At 51.7% G+C, this 18553-nt stretch overlaps 1 protein-coding gene across 2 annotated transcripts in view; it reads left to right on the top strand.

The window, feature by feature from the left end:
- The first annotated feature begins 645 nt into the window (after positions 1-645).
- Positions 646-18553, top strand: part of Crhr1 (corticotropin releasing hormone receptor 1) — a 47942-nt gene continuing 30034 nt past the window's right edge. Inside the window, exons 1-2 of one of the 2 annotated variants that reach the window (XM_036196472.1) lie at positions 646-902; positions 1061-1726. In XM_036196472.1, the coding sequence (XP_036052365.1) occupies positions 1715-1726 (12 nt within the window). In that variant the 5' untranslated portion in view covers positions 646-902; positions 1061-1714. The remainder of the gene's footprint in view (positions 903-1060; positions 1727-18553) is intronic. The other variant, XM_036196473.1, reaches the window with a different exon arrangement.

Below are 18553 nucleotides of genomic sequence, written 5' to 3' on the forward strand. Positions count from 1 at the left end.
TGCAGAGCTCTGGTGTCTCAGCGCACCCTGGGTGTGTCTAGGCCAAAGGCGCGGGGGTGAGAGTCGGGCCCGGGCTTCCTTCCCTACTGAAGTGGGGATATTGGTGGACCTCCTGGCTGGCTGCAGGGCGGGAACGACCCAAATGTAGTTCCCAGCTTCTTGTTCCCACGTAGGCTGCGCTTGGTGGAGATGACCCTATTCTCCAGCTCCTATTAGCCTCCTAAATTCCCCCAGAGCCCCGCAAGTCCCCCGAGACCCCCAATTCCCTTGGTCCCGACCACCAGCCGCACAGAAGGCGGGAGGAGAGAAGCTGACTGCTCTCCCGCCGCCGCCTCCCCATCCCTGGTTCTTCCAGAGCTGCGGCGGCCACCGCCGCTGCCTGCGCGCCCCGCGCACTGCCGCAAGCCGGGGTGCGGGGGAGAGGGGGGTCAGCACATCCGGGGCGCAGGGAGCGGGCCCCTGGCTGGGCGGCGGACAGAGGAGGCGGGAGCCGGCATCCAGCGGAGGGGCGAGGCGCGGAGGAGAGGGGAGGGGAGGGAGAAAGAGGAGGGGACGCGAGGCGAGGGGGCGGGGAGCCGAGGCGAGCGGCAGGCGGACCGTGGGGGAGGCGGCGGGGCGACACGGGCTCCAGGCGGGAGAGAGGTGGCGGCGGGCCGGGTTGAGTGGGGAGACGGCGACCGGACTTGCTGGCGAAGGGCGAGCCAGAGCAGACCGGCGGGGCGGGGCGGGAGGGCGCGAAGCCGGGCGCCTGGGAACAGTGCAGCGGCCCGGGAGACCCGCCGCCCACCGGAGACCGCAGCCGCCCGCTCTCGGCACTGAGATGTCGGAGGGATCCTGGCATCGGGGACGCTGACGGTGCGAGCCGGAGGATGGGACGGCGCCCGCAGCTCCGGCTAGTGAAGGTAAGAGCAGACCGACCCGCCAGGAACCAGAGGCGCTCTGGGCCCGGCAAGTGCAGGACAAGCGTGGGTAGGGGTGCTGGGGGAGGGGAGCAGGGAACCCGGCGCGTCCCAGGAGCCTTGGGTACAGCTTGATGCCCTCTCTACCTGGACCTCTGAAGCCTGGCTTCGGAGACAGAAGAACTCCGGTGGAAAAAGAACGGGTGGTGGCGAAGCGGCTGCGGTGCTAGAGGAGGAGGAGGGGTCCGCCCACTCGAGGAACCGGCTCTACGCGAAGAATCGCTGCAGTCTTAGGGGCCGAAGCGATGTCCCCTTCAAGCTCTGGAGGGGGTTCCCGTCTCCTCCGGACACCCTCCGAGCCGCCCCTCTCTTGGTCCTGGGCGCGCTTTCCTGCCGGTTCCCCTCTGTAGAAAGCCTCGGGTTCCGGAGGTAGATGCGGCCGGCGCCTCGCGGCCCTCGATCCACGTAGCATCTCTGGGATGCGACCGTGCCCTGCGCCCCAGTGTCCGGCCGGCCCAGGCGCCGCAGCCTCGGAGCGCAACGCTTTCTCTCCAGCTGGCGGCCGCGCTTGCTCTTGCCACCGGGCTGGGGAAGCGGTACCGCAGCCCGGAGTTTCGTAAAGTCTCCAGTAGGCGTTTGCAGCGCCTGCTGGACGAAGTTCGGGGGCGACCTAGGGCTTTGCGGGGGTGGACAGAGCCAGGGAAGAGCTAAGTGCTTCGCAACCTGGCCCGCAGCTCAGGGACAGGCGTCACTTTGCCTGTGCCAAGCGCGTCCTGGAGCGCACGGGCTCGCTGGGTACCAGCACTTCAGCGCTGATGCCTGGGAAGGTGAGTGGGTCTGGGCATCGCCGCCCGGCCGCCCCAATTGCCATGCCTGGGTCTCAGGACTGCGCAGGGCCGACAGGGACCTCCTGGGCCCCAAGCAGAGACACTGGGTTAACTGTGGCCAGGGCATTCAAACGCCATTGCATTCAGAAGTGGATTTAGGGGCCCGGGAGTGGGATGGAGGGGCGGGGTGAGCAGTGGGGATTGACTGACTGACTTTTCTATTAGTTATTAAACTGTACGTTTGCTCAAAAAGCATTTGAGTTAAATCACCACGCTTTTAAAATGTGACTTACTGCCCTGCTACCAGTGACTCAGGTTCCCATGTCCTTCCTTGTCAAATACTCAAAGGTTGTCTTCAAATCTGAGGTAGTCTCAGTGAACCTAAGGGCTGGGCCCCAATTATTTTCTGGGCGACCGAAGTCTCCCGCAAAAAAAAAGTAGGGAGATTCAGGGAGGTGGCATAGGTAAGCATCAATGGAAGTATTTTTCCAAGCTTCCCTGTGTGCTGAGCCCTGATCTAAATTCACAGAGGGTTTAGAATGCAATCTTGTACGTGAATTCAAAAGATTTGGCTGTGGCTATTTTTTTTCAAGTTTACATGGAAATCGATGAATGTTCTTTCTCAATCCCTTCTTAGAATTGCATGCAATGACCTGTTTAGAATGTTCACATTTTCTTAAACTAAAAAGACTCTTTTTCCTCTTGTTCCTACTGACTAGTGGGCGTTGGGGGACTTGTCTCACCTGATACATTCAGTGAGTTCTCAGGAAATACCAACTGAGGTGCAGTTAGTGTGGTATTTGTATTCCACACACACATTTCCTGGTGGTAGTCTGGTTGCTTTATAAATATTAAGTCATTTAGTCTTCATAACAGTCCAAGAAGTGGGAATTATATCCTAGGCATAAAGGATCGAAGCTGCTTGTTCAGAAAGGGGCACCATAGCTTGGCGGTCAGCAAGCCTGACTTCGCCCTCAGCGTCTGCACACAAAATCCAAACCCAGGCACTCCTAACTAAGACTTTGTTTCATCAGCTTTTGTCAGTAAAAATTCTAGCCACTTAAAACCCACTCTCAATCCCTACCAGCCTTGAGCCTGAGAGTTTCATCAGTTTGAACAAAGGAGTCCAGGGAACTTGGAGATCATGCAAAAACCAGCTCTGTCACTGATGACTGCCAGACAAGCCATGCTGGGAAAAGGGTCACTCGGTGGTGTGGGTTTCACGTTGAACTGGTTATGGAGCATTGTGGGAGGATGCAAGAAAGACAAAGTGTGTGTGTGTGTGTGTGTGTGTGTGTGTGTGTGTGTGTGTGTGTACCAAATGAAGGGAGATATGCGTGTGGAGTGTCTGTGGCTAAGAATACAGGTGAGACATGGTCCCTCTCCCTGTCATCCCACTAGCTGCTCTTCCTGGAGACAGATCTATGTTCTGGTGACAAATGACTGCTAACAGTGACTGTGAGGGGTGAACCAGGCCTCAGTGGGTTCTTAAAGGACAACAAGTGTCCAGTGGCTTCCACGGAGGCCAGTTGCACTGCTTAGAGTGATTTAGAAGTGTTCGGCACAGTCTACAAACCAGAGGAGGAAATGACTGTGACATCATTCCTTCCATGCTGCTGTGACCGTTTTAACAATGATCCTTGCTGGTCCTGTTTTTTAAGAGCAGGTCTGGGTATTGCTGTGACTATGGACAGTCCTCTCTCTTGTACTGTTACCATTCTTGTCCTGTCCCATGCCGTTTCTGAGCCCTCCAAGGGAGACTGCCTACCGCTGTGGAAGGGCCATGGTTGGCTATGAGTGGTCCTCTCTTCCATTGTGTTTTGCTTACATAATAATGGAGTTGAGTTTTTTAGAGGTGCTGGGAAGAATAGAAGGGGGAGGGGAAAGTGAGCCATGGTGGGACTGTAGGCTGTGGGGTATGGACTGGCCTGGTCACAGACCTGAAGGGTAGGAAAGGGAAACCATGGGATTTGCTATCCAGCCTAGGGAGAAACTTAGCGGCTCAGCCCCTTCTCAAAGCATGCAGACAGGAGAAAGCAACCCACTGGCCTGGAGCTCAAGTGGAAAATCCATTTCTTGCCCTTGCTGACACTTGACTCCTGTGGGGGCCTCAGCAGCCAGCAAAGATCAGCCTCACATCTTTAGGGGTCAAATGTGCCCTTCAGCTCCACTGTTCACATCCAGATTCCTGCTGAGAGCCTGAGCTCTGGTCCCAGGGAGTGGGAATGATGGGGAAGTAAGCTCCATAGAGGCAGCAAGGTGTAGGGTTGAGAATTTCAGTATTGGGAGGGGTAGGCCATCTGCTTGGTGATCAGCAAGCCTGACTTTGCCGTTAGCTCTACATGCAAGGGGCTGTGTGATTTCAAGTAGGTCCCCTTCCCTCTCTGAGCCACAGTTTCTCTGTGCCTGAGCGTGAACTGGCTCCCTTCATCCGTTTGTCCTGCTAGAAGGTTCCCAAGAGCTCCTCAGGGCTGTGGCATTGGGAAGAGCAGGTCCAGCAAACTGAGTCCTAGCTCTGCTCCTCTTCATCTGGGGACCTCACTGTGTGGGGACCAAGTACTCTGCTCCGAGCCTCAGTAGTCCCATTTCCCCTTCATAGCACGGGACCTGAAAAACACAGTGAATACAGAACGTGTCTACCAGATACCTAAGATAAGGGTTGTATGCACCTTCTCCTTTTAGTTGATACAGTTGATGAAGGAATCCTTGTTGCCCCCATGGGACATGGATGTCACCTCAGAACAGAGGAGCCAGAGAGATGTGTAGGCTTAAATGAAAAAGCAAAAAAAGCAATGCTACCTCAGATATGGAAAACACTAGAACCCCACCGTAAGCCACTGTGGTTATCCACAAAGGAGAAAAGAAAGCCGCAGATACAAGGACAGGTCACACGGGTGACCTGCAGCCTAAGGAGGCTGGAGATGCAGCCATGTAGGGAGTCTGGAAAGGTTGAGTGAGCCCTTCAGGGTCCCCCCTTCTTGCCTCTTTCTGGGTGACAGGAGAGCTGGGGGGTGCTGTCTTCCATCTCAGATTCCATCCTGGCCATTTCTGAACTCTCCGGAAATGAGAGCCCATTGGGGACAGAAGGACAATTGGAAATTTTGACTGCAGTTTTCTGGTCACATGATGAATTGTTAATTAGAAATGACCCCTGTTGTGTAAGAAGTCCCAGTCAGCAAGAGATGCTTGCAAGCCATATAGAAATTCCTTTTAAAATGCTCTTCACCAGACATCTTGCTCTTGGCCAGGCATTTGCTTGTGGGACGTGGGAACGTCGGTGAAGCAGATGTGGGCTTGAATTCTGGCTCTGCTATGAGACTCTGAGAAGTAGGGTTAGCACCCTGATCTGTTTCTTCATGGTTTAAAGGATGGAAGAGATGAAGCTGGAGAATTGCTCAGTCAGTATAGCGCCTGCGTGAATGTGTGAGGACCTGAGTTTGGGTCACCAGAATCCACATATAAAAACTTGGGCATGGCAGTTTATGTTTGTAACTTCAGCATTTGGGTGAGTGTGGCGGGGGGGCGTAGTAAGACAAATGGATTTCTGAAGCCCATTCATTTGCCACCAGCCCAGCCTAGCCTAATCAATAAGCTTCTGCTTCCGTGAAAGACCCTGTCTGAGAAAAATAATGAGGAAGAGTCATAAAGATATCTGATATCCATCTGTGTCCTTCCCACATACATGCACATATGAGCATGCGTTACCCACACTAACAAGCACACATATTACACACGCAACACAACATACACACTCTCCCCCAAATTGGGAAAACCATGACTTCCTGCACTGCTGGATGTGGGAATATTCCTACCGTGTCTGGCATATAGTCTATCCTTAATAAGTATGAGCTAGAGTGGCCTATAAGATATCCCAGCAATGACTCCAGTCTAAGAACGGCCATTAAAAGTGGGGAGGGGCAGGACTGGGGAATTAGCTTATTTGGTAGTGTTTGCCTAGCACGCAGGAAGTCCTAGGCTTGGCCCCCAGCATTGCATACATCAGGCATGGTGGCTCATACACCTGTCATTCCAGAACTTAGCTAATAATGAGAATTAGAAGCTCTTGATCACACTGGGCTACATAGTAAATTCAAGGCCAGCCTGGACTACGTGAGACCCTATCTTTAAAAAAAAAATCAACCAAACAATAATAAATAAATAGAAACTAGAAGAGGAGGAAAAGGAGGGAGAGGAGGGAGAGGAGGGAGAGGAGGAAGAGGAGGAAGAGGAGGAGGAGGAGGAGGAAACATCCCTGGGGGGAAAGGCTAGCGTCACCAGCTTATAGCCAAGTTCAAGGTCAGGGGGCACACCAACCTGTGGAAATGTCTGTCAGTAAAAGTAGACACTTGCAAGGAGGATGATACAATGTGATTAGCTTTGGGGTGCAAGCGTTTGGTTTGAAGACAACTCCTGTCAGGAGTCTGTCAGGCACCAGAGTATTAACCACTGATTTTGGGTGGAAGTAAAAGGCATGATGGCAGGGAGAGAGGGAGACACATTCCTATCCTGGCAGAATCTCATCTCAGAATCGGGACGGGTCCTTCTTTCTGTGTGAAGTGGACATGTCAGGATTCAGGACCTTTGCCCAGAGACCCCTCTTGAGATGCCTCAGCCCAACCTGCTCTTTGTCAGTCATCCACCCAGAAACTGCTCCTGGATCCTGTGAAGATGCTATGGAAACAGGCAATCCTGCCACTGGTCTGCTGGGCCCAGGAAAGAGCAACTACAGGAACCCAGAGATGGTGTGAGTGGTACCTACCCTCCTCCACTGTCACCCTGATCTCTGATCTGGTGAGGGGCCAGGGCACCTGGGTCAGAGACCTGAAGAGAAACTGGCTGTGACCTGGAAGGGGATTGCTGGAGCTCACTTGGAAGTCTCCTGTGTTAGACTGCACAAGGGGACACAACCTTTTGGCTTCTTTCGGCCACATTGGATAAAGAATTGTCTGGGGCATACAATAAGTGCTGGAGCTGTCCATCCTACCACCCAAAGGTGTAATGTGGCCAAAGGGCTGTGAGCGGGGTACCCCTGGTAGAGATATAAGGCTGCCATAAGGCATAGTAAGAGTCTTTAGGCTCAGGACATTCAGGAGAATGAGAACAGCTTATTGATCCAAGTCCCTGGCAAGTACACGGAGTGAGAGCTGAGAGGCAGCCTGCCCAGGTAAAGGGCTAGGATGGAAGCTGGGCAAGGACAAGATTATCCTCTGACAGGGCAGGGTGTAATCTTCCCTGTTGACGTCCTTTGCTTTCCCAGCCCTCTCAGGAAAGGTTCAGTGGTTTCCGGAAGGCCTTTTCTGGCTCAGTGGCCCCCCTTCCCCTACAAGGATATTGCTGGTGGGCAGCCTGTGAGCAGAGATGAAAGATGGAGGCTCAGCAGCAGCAGAGACAGGAAGGTCTTGGCTGAGGAGAAGGGACTGAGAAGGAATCCAAGTAGAGCATTGTCCTTCCGGGACCAGACTCTCCTGTACCCAGGGACCAACCTTGTCCACAGCCTGCTCAGGGTGAACAGTTCTGTTATGATAGAGGAGGAGGTCTTCAAGACAGACAGTCTGGTAGAGAGAGACTTCCCTGGCTAAAGTGAAGGAGAAGGGGGCATTGAACATGAACATGAGATCTGAGCAGGCTTGAGAAGGAGGATGAGTTGCATGTCTGCCTTGGCCATTCTGGCCTTTCCTTTCCCTAGTGCCCAAGATGGGCATGTATCCCTGCTTCTGAGTGCTCAGTAACGCTCATAGGTTCCCGCCCTGACCTGTGTACTCTGACATGTGCTGGGGTGGTCCACATGCAGGCAAAAGCATCTGCATCTTGAGGGCTTCTAGGGAGACATCACTAAGGGGAGATCGAGGTCCAGCTAGGGACGTAAGAGAACAAGAGTCTTCTTAGAAGCTGGGGTGTCACAGAGTAAGGACTGGGGGTACTTCTGTTTCTCAAGATGGGATTAGAGGTTTTCTGATCCTCCTGGTGCTGAGGCAGGAGTAGCCAGACAAGGCAGAAGGGTCTCAGAATGGGGGCCTTCCTGCCTCCTCTAAATGGTCTTGTCCCGAGTGCATGCCACAACCCCCAGCACCCTGTGGGTGGCAGTGAGACAACTTTGGGTCCTTTCTTTGCATGACTGGACCCCATGGTCTGATGCAAATGCCTCTGCCAGGCTGTGAGACTCAGGCCAAGAGTGGCAGGGTTCATGTGTACCCTGAGAAGCAGAGTGTCCTAAGGAAAGGGCACATCCCTAATACCGGAAGTGTAAGAGTCCCGGGGTTAGAGTCAATTCTGTTCACTTCCTGGTTGAGTGACCTCCGGGAAGTCACACCATTTCTCTGGGCTTCTGTACCCTCTTTACCTGGACAGTGATGAGGATTAAGTAGGAAATGCTTGTGCAGTGAGCAGCCTGCTCCCACCAAAGCTCAAAGAGGGGGGACCTGCTGCTTCCATGGGTGTCAGCCATCTTCCCTGTCCCTCCCCTCAACCTGAGCTCAGCAGTCAAACTGTCCCCTCCATGAGGCCTTCTGTAATGCACTCTGTCCTCCAGCCAGCCAGCCGGGAGGAAGACCACGGGAATTTTCCAGTCAGTCCTCTGCAGACTAGCTTGTGGTCCTGGCTGCACCCTGTGATTCACCTTGCCAGTCTGACAACATTGGCATTGGTCTAGACCCAGTTCAAAGAGATGAGTTTATTGACAACTTGCTTGGGTGTCGCAGCAAGGACAAATTCCCATCCAAGTTTCTAAATAGTCTCTCAATTTTTGGACTTACCACACTGGGCACTGGTATTGAACTCTGCCTTTGGCAAACCTGCCCAAACAGGTCCTGAGCACTCTGAGTAGCGCTGCTCTGGGGATGCACCTGGGGGGGGTACAATTCCCACCCTCAGTACCAGGATCACTGCACATGCCCTGTGTGGCCATGCCATTTTGTACCTGATCATTTCTGCTGTAGAGACGTGAGTGAGAGAACATCTCTAGTAGCTGAGGCTGTGGTGTGGAGCCTGGGAGGAAACCTTGCGAATTATCCTGGCAGGGGAGGGCTGGTGTTACACTCTGTGCTGGCTTCTTCTTCATCCTTGTTCCTTGCATGGTGGACTCCTCCAAAGCTACAGGGAGGGTGTTGGGGGAATGGCCTAGACCTACACTAGTTCTGTCATTTGGCTGCAGCTCAGTCTGTATAAAACAGACCAGTTCCCACATCCAGGACCCTATTCTGCCAGGGAGCTAGTTCTGTTCTGGCTACCCCTGAGATTCAGCCATGCCGACAGTCGATCCTTCCTCGTCTTCCTGGCCTTCTGCCACATTCCCACCCAGGAGGATCTGGGTGGAGCCAGCTGGCCAGGTGGGAGCCTTGCCACTAGTCCCCTGATCTCAACTTGAGTCCAGAAACAGGGATGACAGGTCCATGGTTGTAAAGGGCCATGGACAGAGAGCACCGGGAGCTTCTCTCTGGATGTAGACGGCTCTTTCCTTGTGTGTTTTCCTTTTTCCCAAAGACCTCCATTGTCTCCCTTTCTCTTCCTAATGAACAGACAGGTGAGTGTCTTCAGAATAGGGCCTGCCAAGGCCACTGTTGTTGACATTTGGTGATAGTAGTTTTGTTTGTTGTATGTCTGCCGATGTGTGCACATATGTGTTCATGTGTGTATGGAGGCCAGAAGACAACTTTAGGTGCTACCTTGGGGAGCACTATCCATCTCCTTTGAGACAGGGTCTGGAGCTCACCAATTATGCTAAACTGGCTGCTGGCTGTTCATCCTCAGGGATCTGCATATCCCCACGTCCCCAACACTGAGCTTGAAAGTGTGCACCGCATCCAGCATTTGTATGTGGATTCTGGAGACCAGACTCAGGACATCATCCTGCAGGACAAGCACTTTGCCTATCAAGTAAGCCCCCAGCCTGGAACAGTAGTTCTTTGCTGTGGGGCTCCCTCAGACCCTGGGATGTCCAAGCTCCCCTGGCCTCTACTCCCTGCCAATCACTCTTGCCTCCAGCTGCTGCACGGCTTCACCTGGGAACTTCTGGGTCTGCCTGACTCACATTCACATCGCTGCCCCCCACCATGATTCATCCCTAACTTCTCCCGAGTGGCTTTGATGGGCAGCTGCTCGACCAAACATCCAGTTACAAAAGCTCTAGGCTTTCTATAGTAGACCTACTTGCCAGCTGCCATACAGTCTCCTGCTTCCTCCCCAGCCTCCTCAAATCGCTTCTTCAATGCTTCTCCTCCGAGGACATGCTTGCTACTGCCTGGAGACCTCCCACTTCACACCTACCTCTGTGCAGCTGATCAAGATCCCCCAGGCATGTCACCTGCAGGGTTGATGCCCTTCACAGCTGTTCCGACACCTGAGATCTGCCTTCTGCCTCCTCAGAGACATTTCTCAGAATTCAGGGATCACACATAGCTCATAGATCCCAGTCCCCCAATCTGGGAGCAGGCTTAGAGCCCAGTCCAGGTAGCCTGCACCTGTGAGTTCTAACTAAGTTCTACCTGACTCATGCCTCCCGCCATGGTCCCATAAGGGGCTCCACTTCCCCATTCTTACTGCAGCTCACTGCAGCTCTAGTTATGACCTAGAGATGTAGAGGCAAACCAAACAAAACCAAACAAACAAAAACTATACCCACTTGGATGCCTCAGGCTTCTAGAAGGGGTTGGGGAACAGAGCACCCTGTTAGGACAGGGGAGGAGCTTCCACCCCAGTGCCTTCAGTTGCTAGGTAACAGCTATGAGCAAAATTCTCCGTCCACATAGTTTATCATCTGTACAGCGGAGCGGTAGTGAGGGCTCCAGCTTGGGATGGGTTGAGATTACACGAACGTCTTAGTCAATGCTCTATTGCTGTGAAGAGACACCATGACCAAGGCAACTCTTACAAAAGAAAGCATTTAATTGGGGCTCACTTACAGAAGTTTAGTTCTTGTCGTCATGGTGGGAAGCATGGCAGGATGCAGGCAGACATGGTGCTAGAGTAGCTGAGCATTCTGCATCCAGATCCACAGGCAGCAGGCTGACAGTGAGATACTGGTCCTGGCTTGAGCACTTGAAACCCAAAGCCCACCCCATCCCAGTGTCAGACTTCCTCCTACAAGGCCACACCTACTCCACCAAGACCACACCTCCTCCTAATCCCTGTCAAGTATCACCACTCCCTAATGACCAAGCATTCAAATCTATGAGACTATGGAGGCCATTCCTATTCAAACCACCACAGTAAGGAACTTCCAAGTCTAGTAATGGGCAAGTCTTGAGTGAAAGCAGGAGAAAGGGAGGCAGAGAGGGAGGCCAGAGGCCCACACTGGACAGACATGTCACTGAGAGTATCGGAGAGTAAGTCATACTGTTGTGGCTAGCTTACTGTCAACTTGACATAAGTTAAGAGTTACCTGGAAGAGGGAATCTTAACTGAGAAAAACGCCTCCCTAAGATTGGCCTGTAGGCAAGTTGTCTTGGTGTTGTCTTTACAGACTGATATGAAAGGGCCCAGCTATGTGGGGTGGTACCAGCTCTGGCACCTGAGTCGTATAAGAAAGCAGGCTGAGCAAGCCATGAGGAGTAAGCCACTAAGCATCATCACTCCATGGCCTCTGCTTGAGTTCCTGCCCTGACTTCCCTGGATGATGCACAACTATAAGATGAAATAGACCCCAAACTTTCCTCCTGAGTTGTTATTGGTCATGCTGTAGAAACACACTAGAAACCCCAGCTAAGACAAATACTAAGGGCGGTGAATGAGTGACTGGCAGATTGTAGGATGGGAGTATTGTTGCTTTTCTTCTCCATGAGACCAGATGATGGACAAAAGCCACTGGAGTGGGAAGGGCTTGTTTCAGCTCACAGCTCAGAGGGACACAGACTGTCCCTCTTGGTCCATGACTGTCTTAGTCAGTGTTCTATTGCTATGAAGAGACACCAGGACCACAGCAACTCTTCTAAAGGACATATTTCATTGGTGTGGCACTCTTACAGCTTCACAGGTTCAGTACACTATCATCATGACAGGGAGCAGACAGACATGGTGCTGGCTACATCTTTATCAGAAGGCAACAGGTACATGGATTCAGACACTGAGCCAAGTTTAAGCATAGGAAACCTCAAAGTGCTGCCCTACCACCACCACAGTGGCATACTTCCTCCAACAAGGCCACACCTACTCCAAGAAAGCCACACCTCCCAATAATGCCACACCCTATGAGCTTATGGGGGTCAGTTACATCAAACCACCACAGTGGCCCTGGCCCGGAAGCAGAGGTTTTGCCCACAGTCTGCCCACTCACTTTCTCCTTCCTCACATTTTATTCACTGTCAGACTTCAGGCCATGGGATGATGCATCTATATTCAGGGTGGGATTTTCCTCCTCCTTCATGGAGATTTAACGTCTCTCTGGAAACTACCCCACAGAGACACCCAAAGGTGTGTCTCATTGTGTTTCTTTTGGGTGTGTGTGTGTAGGGCTTATTTGGAGGGGGGGTAATTTGTTTTTTGTTGTTGTTATTTTATTTTGTTTTGGTTTTTTACTTTTGTTTTTGTTTTTGTTTTTTGAGGTAGGGTTTCTCTGTGCAACAGCCCTGGCTGTCCTCAAACTCACTCTGTAGACCAGACTTCATTGTGTGTCTTAATCTAATCAAGCCTACAATGGAAATTAGCCATCATGATTAGCATTGGAGCTAGGTACCACTCTATGTTCCCCTTCCCAAGCCCAGCTAATCCACATCAATTAGCTAACACACATCCCACTTCTGTAGGTGGGAACAGACTGGAGATTTGTGATGGTCAGGAGACCAGATAGGAACAGTCTTGGTAGGGGAGACTGAGTCAGAAAAGAAGCACCCTGCTGAGAGAAAGCCCATTACTGTAGAGCTGGCTGGGCCCTTGGCCCCTTGTTACCCTGTATGAGCTCAATCACCAAATCTTTCCAAGAGCTTCCAAGTGTAGATGTATCATTCCAACTAGTCCCATTTACAGATGGGGAACAAGGCTGGGAGAAGCCCACTGGTTTCCCAGGGTTACACGGGCAGGCCTGGGCAGTAAGACATCCCACTGTAGAGCTCCCTGATCCCAGAGTTAGAGGTCTGGCTTTGCGTTTGGGGAACAAATGTTCTTCTCATTTCCCACTTATGGAAACTGAGGCTGGGAAGGGAACTTGTCCACTGTCCCAGAACAAGTCTGCCAGAGCCAGACTTCCCTGCACCAGAGTGCGCCTTCTTGATCTCAGCTCTCTAGAGTCCAAGGCAGGGTCGCTAGGAGGGAGGGCCCTCCATCAGGTGGAGAAGAGGAAAGGAGAAGGAAGCAGGTATTCAAGGGTATCGGTGGAGCTGGGCACAGTGGCACATGCCTCTAATCCCAGCACGAGGAGGCTGAGGCAGGAGGATTGCCATGAGTTCAAGGCCAGTCTAGGGTACATAGTGAGTTCCTAGGCCAGAGTGAGAGCTTGTCCCAGAAAACCTAAGGGAGAAAAAGAAGAAAAGGACAGAAGGAAAGAGAGGGGAGGGGAAGTGCTGAAAGTCATGGAAATGAACACAGGACCCTTTGGACCAAGGGGTCAGAAAGTCAATCTGTTTCGTTCATTCGTTCATTCATTCATTCATTCATTCCACATGTCTTGCAATTCCTCAAGAATATCCTAATTGTCACAGACCCTACCCCAAAAGCTTGTAGCCCAAACAGACAGACTCCTGTGTCCTCAAAGGCCGTGTATAAACTCCACTGCCCAGTGAGAAGCTGGGGTGGGGGAGGTCCAGCCCTGCCATGAGGCCTCAATGAAGGGAGGCAGAGACGTGTAGGAGTAGGAACAAGGATAAGGGGACCCACATGGGAGCTCGGGACCCAGGGAGACAGTCTGGAGGTGGGGAACACCCAGGCATGCAAACACCCCTGAGTGTAGGCAGATTTTCCCTTCCATTTTTTCTTCTCTGTACAACAGCAATTTAAGCTAATTAAATGCAACAATACATTATTTCTTGTCTACCTGGAATAATCTTTCACTGCTCACCCACTCGGGGGGGAAACAGGCTCTTTGCCTTGAGATGGGGACAGGTTGTGGCTGTCAACAGAAAGCGATTATTGGGAGGGACCTGGCCTGGGACAGGGTAAGGGGAGAGAGGACTGACTGCATGGGGCACATCAGGAAGGCTGAGAAAGGACATGTGACATTGCTGCCCTCTGTCCTCAGTCTGATGTCACCCGGACTCAGCTTTTGAACACCTCTGTGGATCAGAAGCAAAGGCATCACCTTCAGGTCTCAGCTGGACTGTGCACAGCTTGCAGTCAGAACCACCACTGACCCTTCTGCTTGACTCTTAGGAGTCTGTGGCATTGCCTGCAGGGTCCTCCGCTCTCCCCAGAACCCCCTGTCCAGGTTCAGTCGGCCCATAACTGCACTTGTACCTGAGGCAGCAGAAATGGGGTCTGAAGAGTTGATTGCTTGTGTCTTGTTTCTACACGCCAGATCCTAGCATTTCAGTGTAAGGGGGGAGTCGGCGTGGGTAAGGAAACTGATTTATGAACCCTGTGCTCTTTCACATCTCGGCTCGTTCCCCTTGGCCTTGCCTAAGTCAGGCTCTTCCAGACAGAGTACAAATCAAAAGAGTCAGAACAGTCAACAGAGGGCTGGAGAGATGGCTCAGTGATTAAAGTATTTGCTGCATAAATGTGAGGCTGTGAGTTCAGATCTTCGGGGGGGGCGGGGGGAGCCTGAAGTGGCCATGTGCCCTTGTAATCCCAGCACTGGGAGGTGGGGACAAGCAGATCCTCAGGGCTCACTGGCCAGCCAGTCTAGCTAATCAGTGAACACCAGATTCAGTGGGAGACCCTACCTCAAAAAACAGTGTGGAAGTGACAGAGGAAGCCACTAATGTTGACCTCTGACCTCCACATGAGCATACACAGACACATGCACATGTACACATACCCTCCTGTGTTATCACACACACACACACACACACACACACACACACACACACACACACACACAGAACAGGGGGTGGGGGCGGGGAGAATTGTCAAAAGCTAGCAAGGGCAGAGCTGTGATCTTGACCACCTCACTGGGCAGTCAGGGGCTTTTCTGGTCCATAAGCCACTGCCGAGGACCTACGGAACTGCCTCATGGATCAGGAGGCTCTGGCTTTCAATTTCCCTTCAGACTTTAGTTTCTACACCTGCACACGATGGCGCTGATAAGATCCAGTTGTCTGCTGCCCAAAATCTGTGTTGGCTGGTCTGGCCTCCTGGATCCATCTCAGTTTAGTGTCTGAGTCCCCCGATTCTGGCAGCTTGGGTCTCTCCAGGCCTAGTGCTTCTCCTCCTGATTGTATCCACCCACAACAGGCTCACCTCCATCCAGAAGCCTCCTCACCGTCATCTGTGCAGCTCCCTTCTCTCCTCCGTACTCAGTTACGCTTTGTTTTTGTGTGTGTCCGTGCGCGCGCGTGTGTGTGTGTGTGTGTGTGTGTGTGTGTGTGTGTGTGTGTGTGTGATGTTGTCCTTGTCCTCTCTGCCTCTGAATTCCTTTGTTTTTCTTCAAATCCAGTTCTTAGCTTGGGCTCTGTGAACGTAGACTCTCAGCCTAGCGAGGGCTTGCAAAACAAAGCCGGTAAATGACAAAATACCATTCTTCTAGACTGAAAACCCCTCCCCGGGGGCATGCTTACAGAGAGGACAGAATGTGACTGAGGTAGACAGGGCGTGGGGCAGTTGGCAGCAGGAGCACCCTCATGGGTGTTATACCAAGAACCAAGGAGGATTCTGGGGCCCAGAGGGACCAAATAGTGGGAGTGACTCTGGTGGCCTCACATTTCAGAAGCATCCCTTTCCTCGATCCCAGGAGGTCTGCCTTCCAATGTCATTGCCCCTGCTTCCTGGAAAAGGAAGTTAGGTATCAAGGGTCAGGTGACTCACACAGTTACCCAGTCAGAGCTGCACTCTGAGCTCAACAGGAGGCTGAAGAAATGGCTGGGGACACTTGACTAGGCCCAGGCTGTGAGGAAGAGGCCACACCTGCCCCATGGTGCATCTCCCAGGATGAGCTTAGAAAGGAAGGCAGGTCCCTCTCCTGATTCTTCAGGAACTTTGAAGAGGTGGGGGTGGCCCTAGCTGCCTCCGGGCCATAGCTCCCTCCCTCTTGTGGCTCCTCAGGTCCCTCCCCGAGAGGTTAATCATGGAATTGTCCCATCAAAGAAAATTGTACTTTGTGCCTCAAACACCAAATGGAGCCTCAGTAAAGTGGTTATTTACGGTCTCTAATAAGCATTTTCTGGGTGTGATTAACCTTTATGCCAAAGTCACACTGGGAACTCAGATGGCAGCTCAGATTGCGCTGGCCCGGGTGAGGGTGCTGGAAGTGGAGCAGGCAGCTGTCAGGCTCAATCCTCCCACTCGCCCTCCAGAGACTTCGGGGCCACCTTCCTTGCTTCTCTGTGACTGTTCCCTCTCCACTGTGAGTGCCCGTGCTCACCAGGGCCTGATGTCCCTTTGTGCAGTTACTTGAAGGCAGATGCCCTCTTTGAGGGACAGGATGCCCTTGTCTTCCTCAGGCTTGACCTCCAAGGCTTGTAAAGATTAGCAGTTAGAGGTTTCGTTTGGGGCCTGGCAGGCTGGGGTACAGAACCAGCACACTCCCCAGCGAGTGAACGTAGCATACTGCCAATGTCACCTCGCTGACAGTGTCTTAATCTCTCTACTAGCTAGAAAATGGCAAGTTTGCATGAGATACTGCATTGTGGGATATTTGACTGTGTAAAGATGTGCTACATTTGTTTATGCTGGGGAATATTACTTTAACTGTGTAAAGATGTATTACATTTGTTTATGCTGCATTTGTGTAACGATGTAAAGATGTGTTGCTGTCTCCCCCTTGCCTGCCTAAGGCACCTGATTGGTCTAATAAAAAGCTGAATGGCCAATAGCTGGGAGAGGCATAGGCAGGGCAGGCAGAGAGAATAAGTAGGAGGAGAAATCTAGGCACAAGAGAGAGAAGAGAGAATTGGAGAGAAAAAGAGGGAGATACCTGGAGCCAGGTAGCCAGGCAGCCACCAGCCAGCTAGACAAAGTAGGACATACAGAAAGGAAAGGTAAAAAGCCCCAAGGCAAAATGTAGATGAAGAGAAATGGGTTAATTTAAATTAAAGAAAAAAAGCTAGCCAGAGAAGAACATGAGATAAGGCAGAGGGTGATTTGGGAGCAGGTTGGTAGCCCAAAAGAAAAAGCCTGGTCTAATACTGAAAACTTTCTTTTTTTCCAAAACTAGTTCTGGAGGCCTAGGAGATGGCTAAGTGGGTAAGGGAGCGTGTTGCATAGTAGGAGGACCTGGGTTCAAATCCCAAGTACCACCATAAAATGCTGCACATCACTGCACATGCTTGTAACCCCAGCAGCAGAAAATAGATTCTGGAAACTCATTGGGGCAGCCAGCCTAACTAAATGAGTGAGCTTCTCGGTCACTGAAAGACCCTATATCAAAGAAATAAGGCAGAGAGAAGTAGAGGACATTGAATGATATCTTCCTCCGAACTCCACATGTGTGTGCTGCACACTCATGGACATGCAACACACACACACACACACACACACACACACACACACACACACACACACACACGTTTAAAATGATTTTAAAGAGATAGCCAGAGTCCAGTGCTAAGGATGGAAGGAGGGAGGAATGGCGAAGAGGCCAAGGAAGTGGTCGTTCTGAGGCCAAAAGTACTTTGGCCTGATTTAAGAAGATCCCAATCTGATTTTATAGAGGTCTGGACCTTGCTGAGAAGTACAGGAAGTGATGAACTGTCCTGAGAAAAGTTTTTTAAAATTGCAGGTACCATTCTACACTTAATTACAGCATATTCACACTGCCTACCACCCTCAGTGTGTTTGTGGGTCTCAGATTAAGAATTCCCAGTTAGTTCCAGCACTAGGGAGGCAGAGGCAGATGGATCTCTGAGTTTGAGGCCAGCCTGGTCTACAGAGTGAGTTCCAGGACAGCCAGGGCTACACAGAGGAACCCTCTGTCTGAGGAAGAGGGAGCAGAATTCCCACTTTTAGCTGGATGTGGTGGCTCACATCTTATGCCTTATTTCTTTGATATAGGGTCTTTCAGTGACCGAGAAGCTCACTCATTTAGTTAGGCTGGCTGCCCAATGAGTTTCCAGAATCTATTTCCTGCCGCTGGGGTTACAAGCATGTGCAGTGATGTGCAGCATTTTATAGTGGTACTTATGCTTGGGGAACTGAGGTAGGAGCATTTTGAGTTTGGGGTGATCCTGGATTGCATAGAGAGCCTGTCTTCAAACAAGTCTCCATTAAGAGGAAGACATTAGCCTGGAAAGTTTGGGAACCTTTTAGCTACCAGCGGAGAAGTGTCCTGCTGATGTTTTGAGAAAATGGAGGTGACCGTGGAAGAGATTTGCAGGCTGTAAGAGGCAGTTCGAGGGGAAATGCTGGACCTTTTGTGGAAGTGTGATTCTGAAATTAGCTGGAAGCTTTTAGAAACCTCTACCGAGCAGGAGGAGGCTCAGGCAAAGACTCTGCCATGGAGCTGACCTTTTCGGGGAGGAAAGACCAGCTTAGAAATTTTAAGAAGCATTTGCCTCTGCATAAATGAAGCCCAAGACCTCTGTGGGTGGGAAATGGCGTTTTGACCTAGCTCATCCAAGACAGACAGAGCAGCAACAGGGTTCAAGGTCAGCTGAGCCCTTTGCCCTGTGGCATTTGATTTTTTTTTTCAACAGATCTGAATGTCTGCTCTAATGAACCCCAGGACATTAAGATGTGTGAATAAGAGCTTCCGGCCCTTGCATTTGTCATCTGATTAGAGCTGGGCCGAGCGTGTGTGGTTATGAGCTG

Source organism: Onychomys torridus, chromosome 8, assembly GCF_903995425.1.
Source record: "Onychomys torridus chromosome 8, mOncTor1.1, whole genome shotgun sequence".
Classification (NCBI taxonomy): domain Eukaryota; kingdom Metazoa; phylum Chordata; class Mammalia; order Rodentia; family Cricetidae; genus Onychomys; species Onychomys torridus.